The 17354-nt window shown below is 41.7% G+C and overlaps 1 protein-coding gene across 3 annotated transcripts in view; it reads left to right on the top strand.

Moving 5' to 3' along the window:
• The window catches only part of il1rapl1a (interleukin 1 receptor accessory protein-like 1a), a 105873-nt gene that overhangs the window by 32561 nt on the left and 55958 nt on the right, over nt 1–17354 (top strand). For 2 of the 3 annotated variants that reach the window (XM_077216502.1, XM_077216501.1), the window contains exon 3: nt 13942–14227. The exons of the other annotated variant lie outside the window; for it this stretch is intronic. In XM_077216502.1, the coding sequence (XP_077072617.1) occupies nt 13942–14227 (286 nt within the window). The remainder of the gene's footprint in view (nt 1–13941; nt 14228–17354) is intronic. 3 annotated transcript variants of the gene reach the window in all.

The raw sequence follows: 17354 nt of genomic DNA, 5'->3' as shown, positions 1-17354 counted from the left end.
TAGGCATGCAGACTGCTTCTACAAACATTTGTGAAGAATTGGTCGCTCTCAGGAGCTCAGTGAATCAGGAGCTCAGCGTGGTATCGTGATAGGTTGCCACCTGTGTAATAAGTCCATTCGTGAAATTTCCCCACTACTAAATATTCCACGGTCAACTGTTAGTGGTATTATAACAAAGTGGAAGCAATTGGGAACAACAGCAACTCAGCCACGAAGTGGTAGGCCACGTAAAAATCACAGAGTGCAGAAGTCACCAACTTTCTGCTGAGTCAATAGCTACAGACCTCCAAACATCGTGTGGCCTTCAGATTAGCTCAAGAACAGTGCGTAGAGAGCTTCATGGAATGGGTTTCCATGGCCGAGCAGCTGCATCCAAGCCTTACATCACCAAGTGCAATGCAGAGCGTCGGATGCAGTGGTGTAAAGCCTCTGGAGCAAGTGGAGATGTGTTCTCTGGAGTGACGAATCACGCTTCCCTGTCTGGCAACCTGATGGATGAGTCTGGGTTTGGTGGTTGCCAGGAGAACGGTACGTGCCTGACTGCATTGTGCCATGTGTTGGAGGGGGGCATTGTGCCATGTGCCAGTTTGATGGAGGGGGGATTATGGTGTGGGGTTGTTTTTCAGGGGTTGGACTTGGCCCCTTAGTTCCAGTGAAATTAAACTCTTAATGCTTCAGCATACCTGACATTTTGGACAATTTCATGCTACCAACTTTGTGGGTACAGTTTGGGTATGGCCCCTTCCTGTTCCAACATGACACAAGCAAGGTGCACAAAGACGTCGATGAGCGACTTTGGTGTGGAGGAACTTGACTGGCTGACCTCAACCCGATAGAACACATTTGGGATGAATTAGAGCGGAGACTGTGAGCCAGGCCTTCTCGTCCAACATCAGTGCCTGACCTCACTGCGCTTCTAAACGAATCGTCAAAAATTTTCATAAACACATTCCTAAACCTTGTGGAAAGCCTTCCGAGAAGAGTTGAAGCTGTTATAGCAGCAACTCCCTATTAAACCCTATGGATTAAGAATGGGATGTCATTAAAGTTCATGTGCATGTTAAGGCAGATGTCCCAAAACGTTTGGCAATATAGTGTATATACTAGCTGTAGATAACTCTAAGCTGTAGATAAAGTCACATTTCAAAAGATCAGATGTGTATTACAGATCAGAATTAAAAATATAATTTTAAATGTTGTTGTTTTTTACACTGTTATCCAAAAAAGTGAGAAGAAAAATCATATTTGGGCCACATTCAGCTGCAATGTGAACACAGCCCTGTCACACAGAGCTTGAGAGAGATGAAAGTGCACTGCTACAGAGACCTGAGATAGGATTGTTTGAGTGTGCGTGGAGGGATTCAGATGTAATTTGCATGAAATGCATCCAAAATCTTAATGATTTGCAAGCTGGTTGTTTTATCTTACACAATGGGAAGGAAGGGGAGTGTAGAGAGAGAAAGAGAGGGAGAGTTCAATCAACTTCTCATTCGTTTTCTCAACCTCCTGTTTTTCTCTGACTATTTTAGTGCAGTAGGTTGCGCAGGATTGAGAACATGTGAATGTTTTATAGGCTTACATAAGGGACCTCACCCCAGAGACAACCGACCTCGTTATCGTTCATTTAGCAGTGAAAAACAAGATAGATAGATGGGGTGGGGGTAGATGAGAGGATGAAACGAGAATGGGGAATGCAGAGGGAGAGGGGAGAGAAAAGCATGTACATGCAGAGGAACTGAGCATTATGGGATACATTTGTGATACAAGTGAATGTTGGAGAAAGAAACATTGGGGGAAAGAACCAGGTTTCAGGTGTGCAATTGATATGAGCTTTCGGAAAGAGAGAAAAGGGTGGAAAGGAGAAAATAATGCAGTTGATACCAGTTTGATTCCATTTCGTTTCTTTTATCTGTTACCCAGAGTGCCTCAGGGAAGCTTGGCTTGTTAACATCACTTGGGCAAAGAAATATAGGAATCTTTGCAGGATGAAACATCTCTCTTTCTCATTGCTTCTCTTGCTTTCCCCCTTTGCTTATATAAAAAGGTCAGAGTTTCTTATAGCGGTGGGGAGCTGTTTAAAGCACACCTGATATTAGAGTGGAAGCTTGTCTCTACATATCTCAGCCTTCATACATCTGAAAATCGTTGCGTAATGTGCAACCGACCAAAGCTAACTGTGTGTTTGCATGTGTGCATTTGAGAGCCACAGGCCTGTGGTGTATGGGTTCGTACCCCATAGTTTATTGGGTCAGAGCATTCAGGTTTAATATGAGTATGTAATTGCCTCATCTCTCTTAGAGTGTGTTATTAGCGTGATGTGTCACAACCCCTTAGATTTAACCCTCATGTTCTGCTTGGGTCTCAGAGACCTCAAGGCCATACAAAAATATACTATAATATTTTAATAGCTTGAAAAATACACTTTAATTCAACATAGAATTACCCTGTCTACTTTTTTTACTCAATGCAAGTTCCTGGTAATATTGTGAACCATTTATCCTTGAACATAATTCCAAATAAAAATAAAAAAATTATAATTTTTCTTCTCACTTCACTTATGCAATGTGAACTAATTGATATTGTAACCAATAATCACATTTAGCAAACATGTATTTGGTCTGGCTCCATTCTGGTATGTAATGCCTACTTTTCATGGCCCACTAACTGAATAAATAAATAAATAAAATTTAAAAGCAAAAATTTCAGCTGTCATTACTCCAGTTTTCAGTGTCACATGATCCTTCAGAAATCATTCTAATATGATTTTTTGGTGCTCAAGAAACAATTCAAATTATTATCAATGTTGAAAATTGGCTTTTTTTGGTAACATTTTATAAGTATCCAGTAATAAAGCAATAAAGTCACTGAAAATGGTAAAATGTCATTAAACCAACCTTTATTAGACATTAATTGAATTAGTATTAAGTGTTCCTTAAAAATAATAATTCAATGGGTAAATGACACAAGTAAGGGCCAAAGACTGTAAGACATTGTGTGAGAGATAATAATGTAAAATATTAGGGTTTTTTTAGTATTTTTTTTTTACATTTTGACAAAATGTTCCATGTTCAAAATTAATCATATCCCATTTTATTGCAAAGTTCTCAGGAATTGCAATCTTCTGCACCATTCTAAATGCTATAAATTCAGAACAGCTGATACACTTGTTTGCTAGTCAGTTTCTGGTCAATTGCAAGTCATGCTTTAAACCAAGGAGTTTAGTGAGGACCTCCAGTTGCGCATTGTGGATGCTCACAATAAAGTGAAAGGCACAAAGGTATCTCCAAATGTTTTCAAGTTCCAGTGGCTACTGTGCAAAGCATTATTAGAAAGTTCAAGGAGTTTCACGCTGTAAAAAATATAAAAGGACCTGGTAGGTCTAGGAAGCAAAAAGTGACCCCTGCGCTGGCAAGACTGGTAGTGCGGTAGGCTAAGAAGAATCCAAGGATCACCTGCAAAGCCATCCTGAATAAGCCGAGTAATGCTGGTGCCAACATTTCTAGGCAGACACTCCAGCGGACACTGTACAAGGCTGGCCTCCATGAACACCGACCAAGAAGGACTCAACTTCTTTAAGAAAGGCACAGAAAAGCTTGCCTAACCTCTGCAAAAGCTCACCTGAACAAAGAAGAAGCATCTATTCTGTGGTCTGACGAGACAAAAATTGAGTTGTTTGGACATAGGGATGTGGCTTTTGTTTGGAGAAAAAAGAAGCATTCAACCCCAATAACACCATCCCCATGGTCAAGCATGGTAGTGGGGACATAATACTTTATGATTTTTTGTTTTGTTTTTGTAATTGTAAATGGCATCATGAAAAAAGAAGACTACATTAAGATTCTGGAGCAAAGCATCAGACAGTGTGGGAGAGTGTGGAGAGGAGGAGGATCAGCTGGAAGGAGTTGTGGAGCATGGAAGCGAAGCGAATCAGCTTCATCATCAGGGCTACATATGATGTTCTTCCAACACCTAGCAATCTCCATCAGTGGTTGGGTGAAGAGCCAGGATGTGCCCTCTGCTCCAGGCCAGGTTCTCTCAAGCACATACTGACCGGGTGTAGAGTCAGCCTCACCCCGGGATGTTATACGTGGCGTCATAACCAAGTTCTTAAGATTCTCGCAGCCACCCTGGAAAACAAACGGACTGCTTCCAACTCCCTACCACCATCAGCACCCAGTCCACTGCATATCAACTTTGTCTGCATGGGGGAAAAGGTAGCCAGTTGCAGGCCCACTTCTCTGGAGCATGGTCAGCTTCGATGGGCCTGTGACTGGAAGATTCTAGTGGATGTTGGTCGGCGGCTCGTTTTTCCTCCGGAGATTGCAATCACCACACTTAGGCCTGACATAGTTCTCTGGTCCCCCTCTCTGAAGAAGGCCTTCATCATCGAACTCACTGTACCCTGGGAGGACTCAGTGGATGAGGCATATGAGCGAAAACAACTACGGTATGCTGAGTTAGCTGCTGAAGCAAAAGATCGCGGATGGAAAACTGAAGTCCGTCAAGTGGAGGTGGGTGCAGGGGGTTTGTGGCAATGTCTACCACCAGACTGCTTGGAGACCTGGGAATCGGAGGCCAGAGTCTGCACCAGGCCATCAAAGCAATGTCTGAGGCAGCTGAGAGAAGCAGCCAGTGGCTGTGGATAAAGAGACAAGACTCTTGCTGGGCTCCAGCTTGATTAGGTGATTGGGGTATACACTGCGGGAACTTGATCACCCCCGTAGGGCCTTCCTCAGCCAACGATGTCTAGTTATAATGGCCGAAACATCCAATGAAGTTTGAGGTGTACTACTGACGATGTGTCCCTCGGATCACCCATCAAGGGAGGATGCCCACCCAAAAATGACAACTACATTGCCAAGGTCAAGTACATTCTCCTGGTACGCGCTTGCACTTAAAGGATGTATTACATCTCGTCCTGTGTTTCCTGAAAAAAAAAAACCTGGCCTGGAGACGCAGTGGATCTTCCAACAAGATAACGATCCAAAACACACAGCAAAAGTGGTCAAGAAAATGTTGGCAGAGGACAATACCAACGTTCCCTTTCAAGGGAACAAGCTGACGCTTGGGGAACGCTTCGTGTGATGACGTCTTGAAGCACATGTAAAATGTGACGGAACGTCAGAGGCGGGTGACGTCATGAGCTAGGAAACTATAAAGCCTGCCTAAAACAGTCCCGCACCAGCTTATGTGTCTACAGTAGTGCTCATTGTAAAACTTTCCTTGTCTACTTGGTGTTCTTTTGTCTTTATATCCGATATATACACTCACCTAAAGGATTATTAGGAACACCTGTTCAATTTCTCATTAATGCAATTATCTTGGCAACCAATCACATGGCAGTCGCTTCAATGCATTTAGGGGTGTGGTCCTGGTCAAGACAATCTCCTGAACTCCAAACTGAATGTCAGAATGGGAAAGAAAGGTGATTTAAGCAATTTTGAGCGTGGCATGGTTGTTGGTGACAGACGGGTCGGTCTGAGTATTTCACAATCTGCTCAGTTACTGGGATTTTCACGCACAACCATTTCTAGGGTTTACAAAGAATGGTGTGAAAAGGGAAAAACATCCAGTATGCGGCAGTCCTGTGGGCGAAAATGCCTTGTTGATGCTAGAGGTCAGAGGAGAATGGCCCGACAGATTCAAGCTGATAGAAGAGCAACTTTGACTGAAATAACCACTTGTTACAACCGAGGTATGCAGCACCGCAATTGTGAAGCCACAACACGCACAACCTTGAGGCGGATGGGCTACAACAGCAGAAGACCCCACCGGTACCACTCATCTCCACTACAAATAGGAAAAAGAGGCTACAATTTGCAAGAGTTCACCAAAATTGGACAGTTGAAAACTGGAAAAATGTTGCCTGGTCTGATGAGTCTCGATTTCTGTTGAGACATTCAGATGGTAGAGTCAGAATTTGGCGTAAACAGAATGAGAACATGGATCCATCATGCCTTGTTTCCACTGTGCAGGCTGCTGGTGATGGTGTAATGGTGAGGGGGCTGTTTTCTTGGCACACTTTAGGCCCCTTTGTGCCAATTGGGCATTGTTTAAATGCCGCGGCCTACCTGAGCATTGTTTCTGACCATGTCCATCCCTTTATGGCCACCATGTACCCATCCTCTGATGGCTACTTCCAGCAGGATAATGCACCATGTTACAAAGCTCGAATCATTTCAAATTGGTTTCTTGAACATGACAATGAGTTCACTGTACTAAAATGGCCCCCACAGTCACCAGATCTCAACCCAATAGAGCATCTTTGGGATGTGGGGGAACGGGAGCTTCGTGCCCTGGATGTGCATCCCACAAATCTCCATCAACTGCAAGATGCTATCCTATCAATATGGCCAACATTTCTAAAGAATGCTTTCAGCACCTTGTTGAATCAATGCCAAGTAGAATTAAGGCAGTTCTGAAGGCGAAAGGGGGTCAAACACAGTATTAATATGGTGTTCCTAATAATCCTTTAGGTGAGTGTATATATATATATATATATATATATATATATATATAAGTCATGGCGAGTAAGCAGCAGTCCAGGATGTGTGTGCACCCCTGCCCGCGTTATGTAACGGGTGGGGGGACACACATTCTTTGTGTAGCTTGTTTGGGTGAGGAGCATGCACAGTCAGCGTTCTAGGGTGCTGGCTGTGAGCACTGTGATGTGTTTCAAATGCAAACACTCCGATCCCGCCTGGCATTCTTTAGCGGGGATGCTCAGGCTCACGTTCCCCAGGGCTCTGGTGGCGATCACAGACATGGGGTTCGCAAATGGATCTCTCAGATGTAAATGGATCAAATGGATCTCTCAAGAGCTGGTTGAGGTTGTGACAAGAGCTGTTGAAAGACTGAGTATTGACTGGCCAGCAGATAAACAGGACATTCGTTTCAAAAGTAAACTGGGCAATTGCTTCCTATCATCACGGTCACAACCTCAACGCCGACCCTTTTCTCCTGTGTGGGTAAGCTTATTCAGCCGGTGGTCATGCTGCAGCATGCCTTAGCAATGTCGCTGCTGCAAGCCTACCAAGCTGAATTGTTAGGAGACATGGATGATGGCGGGGGCATTGGCCCTGACGTAGTTTGCGAACTGCATCGAGCCACAGATTTATCTCTCAGGGACACCAAGGAGACCACCCAGAGCGGGGCGGTCAACACCTCATTATACGGTGCCTGTTTCCCTTCGGTGCCCTCAGGGAACCGTCCTGCCAAACCTGCCACATCGTGTGCTTCTGGGCGTAGCGGTCTCCGACGAGCAGATATCTCAAGGACCACCCGAAAACGTAGTGGCCTTGGGATGCCTGCCCCCTCCGAGGAGGGCTCCAGAGCAGTAAGTTCGGTCATTCCCTGCCGGTTCGCTGTTACAGGGCAACGGGCTGATTGCACAACAAAAAACAGAAGACAGTCTTGAGAGCCTGGTACGACTAGTAGAATTTTTGGCAGCGGGGAAGCTACTGCCAAATGTTTCTCGTTTGGCCCTGCAGACGATAGAAAAAGGGTATCAAATACAGTTCAGGTCTCGCCCACCCAAGTTTATGAGGGTATCAGCGTAGCTTTTGGACTGTTGTACATGAGACCCCTGCTGTAATGGCTCAGGAGCAAAGGGTTTTTCCAGAGGGGCATCACGAGGGGGTGCAATCTCATCGGCTGATGCCAATTTCTGACAACATGATTTGTTCAGAATCGTCACGTGACGCGCTCTGACATTATATACATACATCACATATATACAATACTTTACACACTATTTATACAAAACAATTACATTACTTCAGACTTTTATGAAGCTAGCTCGGCTCTGCTTTGGACAGGCTTTATAGTTTCCTGGTTCATGACGTCACCCGCCTCTGACGTTCCGTCACACCATTGGACTGATTTTACATGTGCTTCAAGACGTCATCACGCAAAGTGCTCCCTTAGTGGCAATCAACGCAGCGTCTCGTTCCCTCTTCAGGGAACTGAGGTTACAGTCGTAACCGAGGCGTTTTGGAGTGGCCAAGCCAGAGTCGAGACCTGAATCCAATTGAGAATTTGTGGAGAGAACTGAAGACCAGAGTGATGGTAAGGAAGCCTTCCAACGTCAAGGACCTGGAGATCTATGCAAAAAAGGAATGGTCCAAAGAACGTTTGACATCTGTGATGAAAAGAAAGGCTTTGCCATTGGTTATTGAGAAAGGGTATGAATACTTGTACACATTAAATGTTTTGTCAAAATATAAAGAAAAGAAGCTACTTTTCTTCATTAATATCTCTAACACAAGGTCTTTCTTTCTGTTGTCACCATTTGTGTCATTTCCAGCCAGAAAATGCCTAAATTCACCATAATTAAACATTTTACCTGGGTATGAGTAATTTTGGACTAAACTATAAATGTGTAGTTTTTCTGTCATGGGCAGGTTTAGGGGTAGAGTTAGTGTAAGATGATAGAATGTACAGTATATAAACCATTACACCTATGGAGAGTTCCCGTAAACTACATATGCCAACGTGTGCATGGGTGTGTGAACATTTTAAGGAACACTGAATATGAATGCAATTAATGTCTAAGAAAAGTTGGTTTAAGACACTTAATGACATTTTCCCAGTTTTTGTGGGAATCTAAATTGAGACCTATTTACTCCTAATAACCAATTAACAATTCCTTTACATGAGCTAATTAAACAATAATAATTGTGTTAATTACAGTGACAATTAATGAATAACTCACTATTTGTACATAGCCTATAAATATATTAACAATGTAAAGACTACAACATATTAACTATAAATTAAGTATAAACTAATAGTTTAATGATTTGTAAGTACTTTATTACTTTATACTAAGTGTTACCCATTTTTTGTGAAAAGGTGATACATTCCTTGCTGAATAGAATTAATAATGGCTTTAAAAAAAATCATACTTATACTAAACTGGATCATTTTTTTCTGAATTATTTGAGGAATAGAAAGTTCCAGAGAACATTTGAAATAAAATCTTTTGTAGCATTATCAATGACTTTATTGTCACTTTTGATTCATTTAAGGATTCCTTCCTAAATAAAATTAATAATTTATTTTCAAAAATCATATCCCCAAACTAAATATATAATATAGTTGTATAATAATCAAGCGTAGCATTAGTTCTGGCAGATCACGTCAATCAAACGTGCATCAGCTGACCATGGGGGTTATTGCTGCTCTCCCTGCTTTTATCCATGCTAGGCTGCATAGATGGGCTTGGAGTTCTTGCCCAGAACAAAACCATACCTCCAGTCCAAACTGTATGCTAATTATGGTCCTGACAGAACTTTTGTTTAGTGTATATACAGTATTTTGCTTGTGTTTGGGATGTTAGAGATATATAAAATAGGAATAAATCATGGATTATTTTTAATTAATTATCAAATTGCATGATTAGATTCTTTGATTGGTGTACACACTGTACATTACTGGTAGTTGTTTCTACAGAGGACAAATTGGCCCCAAATTGAAACAATGTTACTAAAATGGATAGGCGTGCACCATTCTAAAAAGAAAAAAAAGTACATACTTTGTGGTAAGACAAAGAGAGATAAAGCTTCAGTGATATCTTTCTCTTGGAATTTGATTAAAGTGATAGTTCAACCAAAAATAAACAATTGTATCATCATTTACTCACCCTCATGTTGTTCCAAACCTGTATGAATTTCTCTCTTCTGCTGAACACAAAAGAAGATATTTTGAATATTGTCAGTAAAAAAAATGGTCCATATTCTTCAAAATATCTTCCTTTGTATTCAGCAGAAGAATTAAATTAATTCAGATTTAGAACAACATTAGGGTAAGTAATGACAGAATTTTCATATTTGGGTGAAATTTCCCTTTAAGATCAGATTAACCGATTTAAACAATTTCAAGTAAAAATTAGATGTTAATATTACAAAATTGCACAAACATCATTCAAGTCTCTGTGACCCCAAACATAAAAAGTACAGTAGAACATGAAAATAAAATGAAACAGCTGGACTTCAGCACCATGATGACACCTGAAGAGGTTAACTGTGTTTAGTAGAGTCATATCAGACAGTACAGTTACAGCATACTGATGCAAGACAGATGTAAGACAAAACAGTGAGAGATGGAGGAAGAAGGAGAGTGTTGTGGGAGAGAAGGGTGATGTAATTGTCATAATAAATGTAATTGATTTGGCAGAATGCGCATGTCATCAGATAATTTTTAATCGCTATCTTATTCATTTAAAAGATTCAGCAGACTGCCATCTATTGCCTCAGCATTTTCATAAGTGACGAACACCCAAGTTCGGCATGAAGGAAAACGTCTTGAGGGGTGCATTTTGTACATGAGCAGTGTGTCACTAAGCATTTCCGCACAGTTTATGCTGTTTATTTTCATACCTTTCAGCATCGACGGAAAGCGAAATAATGAGTGCAAGTTCTGTCCTCCGCATCGGGAGGAAATGTTCTGTAATAGGTTTCACTTAATTTGAACACAATTGGGAAGTTATTACAGAGACGGATTTAGCCATTTGTGAATTTGGTCAAGGGCAATGCAGTCAAGCAGGAACACAGAGGACTTTGCTCAATGACAAGTGCTTTTCTTTTCCTGAAAAATATAATAATTTTGGGGATGTAAGGCTCTATAATACGCCTTTGTGTTTTTAATGCTCTCACAACAAGTAAAATTACATTTGTGTGTGTGTTTATGAAGATAAATAACATTTGTGTGTGATGTTTTCCTTTTGTTTGCTGATTCTCATGAACACTCAAATATCCTGGACAAATTTCTGCCCATTTTGAGAGAATTAAGATTTTTTGCATTGTGAGATTATTTTCAAGACTCATTTATCCTCTCCTAATGATAAATCCTTTGAATTGTGAAGTATATATTTGCACAATTGTATGTATACATCACACTAGTATTCACTTGGCTAATTTTCACATCATGAAAAAAATAACATAGAATCCAGGTCAAATAGAAATGGAAATAGAAAACCTTTTTACGGTTTAGTGATTTTCCTGTGTGTTTTACTGTTCACTTATTAATTAATCTCAACATCAATATAGGGCTTGAAGGATTTAATACTTGTATACCCAATATATAAAGTGTATTGCTTTTGAGTTGCTATAGCAGTAGTATTTGTCACAATTTGGGCTTTTTTTTTACTTGGGAAGAAAATCAGACAGAGGCAGATCAATCATCACTGTTCAAGGCTACCAGTGCCATATCAAATGATGTAATGCACATAAATGTTGGTCTTGTTTGGGGCACTTTGCAAAATCACATTATGTAAAATGTGGGGCCGTTTAGATCTAGGATATTAACGCTACAGTAGATTATTTGACTGTCCTATCAGATTTTAATAGCTCTATTTTCTTCATCTCCAGAGTTTAAAAAAAGCAATTAACTGCTTTTATTACAAGCTCATTTCATCTCCTGTGTACACACACACACATGCGCACAGCAATCCTCCAACACACACACACACACACACACACACACACACACACACACACACACACACACTTGCATATGCAAACATTACAAAACACAGCAGTTAATTACAACAATAAAACATAATTAGTTAGAGTATAATTACTTGCACGAGCATCCAATAGCATCCAAGCTTTAAAATGAACTCCGACTCACATTGACTTAACATCTTGATAATCATAAGATTTTCTGTCTTAAAATCTGCATTTCAATATCTCAAAGATTTGACTTTTATCACAGTGGCATATGTGTGTGTGTGTTTGTATCTAAAGCTTTATCTGCAAAATGTAATGATTTTTTTTCAACCTACAGGGTCTGATGTGTGTTTATGGATTAAATAATTTAGCTCAATGAAATATAATGTAACTTAAAGAGATATTGCACCTTATAAAGACGATTCTGTCATGATTTACTTACATTGCATGTCTTATGTTTTGCTGGATGGCCAGTGACATCAAATGGTGTTTAAAGTTCCCCTTATTATGCTATTTTAAAGGTTCCTAATTTTTTTTTGGAAGTCTCCTACAACAGGTTTACATGCAGCAAAAGTCAAAAAACACTTTCATTTTCTCATAATATACTTGCACATCACCACGTTGTTCAATGATTCTCAAACGACTCGTCGGATGAATCAGTCTCTCTAAATCGCTTCTTTCCGAGAGCTTAATCTGCTCTGATTGGTCAGACGGCCCAGTCTGTTATTGGTCTACGCGTACAGCGCCTGTCAGAATCTAACTGAACGTCAGCTCTGTCCGGAGGCTTCAGTTCCTACAGCTCAGCTATTGAACTATAAAGACAGTAAGGATGATGTCAGTTTTACCATATCAATCTGAGCATGAGTCCGATGATAAAACATTAGAAGAACTAGTTATTCAAGCCAAACCTCCATCGCAATGACGACTCGAGCAGGACATTTCTCATTGTGATACGCTACTTAGTTTGAGGTACATTGTGAGATGTTTCAACTGTAGTTCCTCACCATCAGCATTAACAAGGGTATGTCCATCAACAAACTGATGTGTATATTTCTAATTTATTGCGGTGCACATGCGGGAACTATATTACGTAACTGTATAAAAGTGCGTTGGCCCAACACTAACGTGAATGACCGGTGTAACAAACGAGTAGTGAGAATGACAGACAGTCTGCATTAATTGACACAGTTTTGGGTAATAGTGGCCCACAGCTGATTAGCTGAAGTATTTCAGAAAGAGAGAAATAACGTGAGTAAGCCGGTTTTGTATTTTGAACACCTGGTAGAAAATATATATACATCAATAATTATTCATACAGGTTGTGATTCTGAGGAGCAAGCTTGTCTAAATATACTGGGTACTGACCCATCTTTCAAGGGCAAGCGTTTTGTGAATCCTGCGTTGAACTTAGAGATTTGAGTGGGCTGGTTAAAGGAGTAGTTCACTTTCAAATGAAAATTAGCCCATGATTTACTCACCCTCAAACCATCCTAGGTGTATATGACGTCTTCTTTCAGACGAATACAATCGGAATTATATTAAAAAATATCCTGGCTTTCAAGTTTTAATGGCAGTGAATTGCAACCAACAGATTGAAGCTCAAAAACGTGCATCCATCCATGGCTCCTGTGGGTAAATAAAGATCTTCTGAATCAAAACGAGGAGTTTGTATAAAAAAAAAATCATATTTAAAACTTTATGAATTAAAATAACTAGTTTCCGGCCAAATGAAAATGTGGATTCCACTTAAGTGAAAAGCGCAACTTATGCAGTAATGCGACTCACTGCTGATATTTACACTACGCCATGACGCACCACTCTACTTCTGACGTCAGAAATTTCGTAAGGGGCAATTAGACTGAGTATGGCGTTTGGCCTGAATCTAGAATTTAACTTTGTAACGTGTTAAATATGAATATTTTTCTTTCACAAACTCATCATTTCGCTTCAGAAGACCTTTTTAACCCACAGGAGCCATTTAGAGTTCTTATATAATGGATGGATACACTTTTTTTTCAGCTTTAATCTGTTGGTTACAATCCACTGCCATTATAAAACTTGGAAGAGCCAGGATATTTTTTAATATAACTCCGATTGTATTCGTCTGAAAGAAGAAGTCATACACCTAGGATGGCTTGAGGGTGAGTAAATCATGGGCTAATTTTCATTTTAAAGTGAACTAATCCTTTAAGTTGTTCGCGGGCGAAACAACATTCAACATAGGCGGTCATTATGCAAATATATCTTCTAGTGACGTAGAACCGTAAAGTAGTAGGATTTGAATGAAAAATGACTCATAAAGCTTGCACTTTCGACTTTACAACTTTGCAGAACGTTTGCATTCACAAATATCTATATTACGCACTGCATGAAAGGGAATATTCGAAAAACCATAATAGGGGCACTTTAATAAAGAAACTTACTTTAACTTAACTAAGAAACTTTCTAAAGGGGTGGAGACTTATATTTCTGTCCTCCTGTCTTTCTGCAGTGGACGGCTGCACTGATTGGTCCGTGGACTATCTGAAGTACCGGGTGTTACACGGAGAGCCGGTGCGGATAAAGTGTGCTCTGTTTTATGGTTATATCAGAGCCAACTACACCCAGGCACAAAGCATTGGACTTAGTCTGATGTGGTACCGGAGTTCTGGGTTGGGACATGGCGATTTTGAGGAGCCCATCTCCTTTGACGGGGTACGCATGAGCAAAGAGGAAGACGCCATCTGGTTTCGGCCTGCTGAGCTGCAGGACGCCGGTCTGTACTCCTGCGTTCTGAGGTGAGAGAGTGAAATGTGTGCACATGTGTATGTATGAACACTCATACGCTTAAATATGCAAATCCACAGGGAGACACACGCACACACTCTGCCTTTCGGACATTAGCTGGTTCTGGGAACATGCTTAACTTCATCCTTTGATGTTTTTTGATTGTCTCTCAAAGCCTTCAAGAAAAGCTTCATGCTGAGAAAATTAGCTTGTGTGTATTACTGTCTGCGTGTATTGTATGTGTGTGTTAGGGTTGTGTGTCTGTATTTGAATCTTTTCAGGGACAGTAAAACTGGAAGTGAAATAAGTAAGCGACGGCAGAGGACAGTGAGATGTTCTGTCATCCATCAATCAAACACTGACACTCCTGCACTCTCCCATAATGCCGCAGGCCACTGTCACACATATTAAACAGTCAGGCAACTCTCCAGGGTCCTCATTTGCTCAGGTTCCAACTGACTTGAGGTCAAAGCAAATAATATACTCATCATATTCACTTTTGCATCACAAAATGTCACTCTCATTGTATATGTGTGAGTGTACAGAAAACAAAAAAAACTGAGAGAGAGAAAAAGAAGAACTAAACATCATACAGATTAAGGGGCCGTTTAGACAACATTGTTTTCAACTAAAAACGGAAAACTTTTACTTGACAATGGCATGTTAGGCGGCCTGATAACACAAACTTTTTTTAAAAACGATTCTGTTATTGTCTCCATGTAAACAACAAAAATGTGAATTTGGGAAAACCGAGACGTCATGCTATTCGGATTACGTGTTCAGTCAATAGGCGAGTAGTGTTTCCTTACAAAGTGACATCACCAACTACTGATCATCCCGGCCATACCGGCGTGATGACTCAGATTTTCAGCCAAATGGAACTGGATAAATATTCTGAATGTTCTGATCCAATCTGACTTCTGACCTGTAATGCTGCCTGAATCAGAATCGTACACGGTTCGTTCGTTGATCAGAGGAGAACTGGCCCCCTGACTGAGCCTGGTTTCTCCAAAGGTTTTTTTTTCTCCATTCTGTCACCTGATGGAGTTTTGGTTTCTTGCCACTGTCGCCTTTGGCTTTTGGCTTGCTAAGTTGGGGACACTTAATATTCAGCAATATTATTGATCTGCCTGCATTGACACCATTATATAAGAACTGAACTGAGCTGGATGATGACATCAATGTTTACTCCAGAGCGGTTGTATAGAAAAACTAAATTAATAACTTTTTTACAACAAAAATGGGAACCATCACTGAACGAACTTAAGCTGGACAATGAAACTATTTTCTTCTAGATCTGCTGTATAGTGGAAACGTCTCAGGTTATGTATGTAACAGGTTACTGTTCCCTGATGGGGAAAGAGACGCTGTGTTGAGACGCGGTGGGAACGCTCTGCGTGATTGCGTCGTGAAGCACGTGTATAATCAGTCCAATGGAAGAGCGAGACGTCATAGGCGGGTGACGTCATCGACCAGGAAACTATAAAGCAACCCTGAAATCAGACCGCGACAGCTTCTGAAAGGCCTGAAGCAAGTCGATCAGGGCATGCAGGAAGTATGGCAGATAAACGCAGCGTCTCGTTCCCTATCAGGGAACCAGGCTTACATACGTAACCTGAGACGTTCCCTTTCAAGGGAACTCGAGCTGCGTTGAGACGCGGTGGGAACCCCATACCCACTACGCCATAAAGACAAATGCCCGTTCTGTTTGAAGTCTTTGCGCACACTAGAAGCAAGCAACCTAGCCCCAGGAGTGGAGAGGTGTAGGTCATTAAATCTGAGAAATGTATGTGGTGAGGACCAGCCTGCCGCATTACAAATATCCTGAAGGGAAACACCCGAAACTAAAGCCTAGAGGCAGGCCTGAACAGCCACAGGTAAACGCTGTCCGGCCGCTTCATAAGCAAGTGAGATAGCCTCAACTACCCACTTGCTCATTATCTGTTTAGATGCAGGGCAACCTATCTTAGGTTACCCGAAGCAGACAAAGAATTGTTCTGATAAACACCACATACGCATCCAAAGTCCGGACAGGGCATAACAGATTTAAGATTTTCCTGATCTGGGGTATTAAAGGTGGAGGACAGAAGGCCTGGAGCACAAATGACCCGCACATTTAGTAGGGACCTAGAAATACAACCCGACCTGGAGTGAAGAAGTACTACCACCAAACCAGGTGCAAATCCAAGTACGTGCAGGGCAGGCCTCAGCCTCATGTACCACGGAGAAGACGAAATTAAGGATCTCTCCTCAGAGATAACCCAGCAAAGAAACATTCATTACAGAAATCAAGTACTATACCAACAGGGCAGAAACAAGATTCAGAAGGCGTTCTCTGCACCAGGCAGGAGGGAGCTCTAGACTGGAGTATGGTCTCCACAACCTCGGTCGAGAGACCTGAATCTATGCGCTGGGCCCCCTCAGAGGCCGAGCCCACAGTATCCACAACTCCAGAGCTGCCAGGAGCAAAGATATCGGGAAAAGCGTATAGGTGTAGCGGCAACCACACCTATTACATCACATTCAGTCCAAGCGGAGCTGGATGCGTGAGGGAGAACCACAAGGGCAATGCATTGTACAAGCGATGCGAAAGGTCGACTTGTAGTTTGACCGAAGTTCTACCTAAGAAGCTCCACCACCTAGGGGTGAAGTCTCCATTCCCCGGACCACAGCCCCTGCCTCAACAGGATATCTGCTCTGATATACGAGACAATCAGTGTGTTGTCCGGACCCTTTGCCGAGCAACCACTCATGATTGCCCCCAACTTGTGAGGGAAGCATCCGTCGATAGCATTATGCGTCGACAAGAAGCCCCCAGCACTGGGCCCTGGGCGAGGAAACAAGGTTTCTTCCACATGATCGAGGCACGATGGCATAGCCACGTGACCTTGATCATGCGAAAACGGATTTCCCCTCGGAGAAAACCCCTTGGTCCCGAAGCCACCACTGCAGGGGTCTCATGTAGAGAAGGCCAAAAGTAACTACGTTGGACGCAATTACCATGAGCCCCAACAGTCTCAGAGACTGTTTTGCAGTGAGTGACTGACCATTCTTTACGGCTGTGAGAATCGCAGAAATACGTGCAGGAGACAGACGTGGTTGCATTGTTGTCGAATCCCATAATACACCTAGAAAAGT

This window comes from Siphateles boraxobius, unplaced genomic scaffold (genome assembly GCF_051911475.1).
Source record: "Siphateles boraxobius isolate OS27281-9 unplaced genomic scaffold, OSU_SipBor_1 7, whole genome shotgun sequence".
Lineage (NCBI taxonomy): Eukaryota > Metazoa > Chordata > Actinopteri > Cypriniformes > Leuciscidae > Siphateles > Siphateles boraxobius.
The sequence above is the reverse complement of the archived record's forward strand: the minus strand, read 5'-3'. Positions and strand labels throughout refer to the sequence as shown.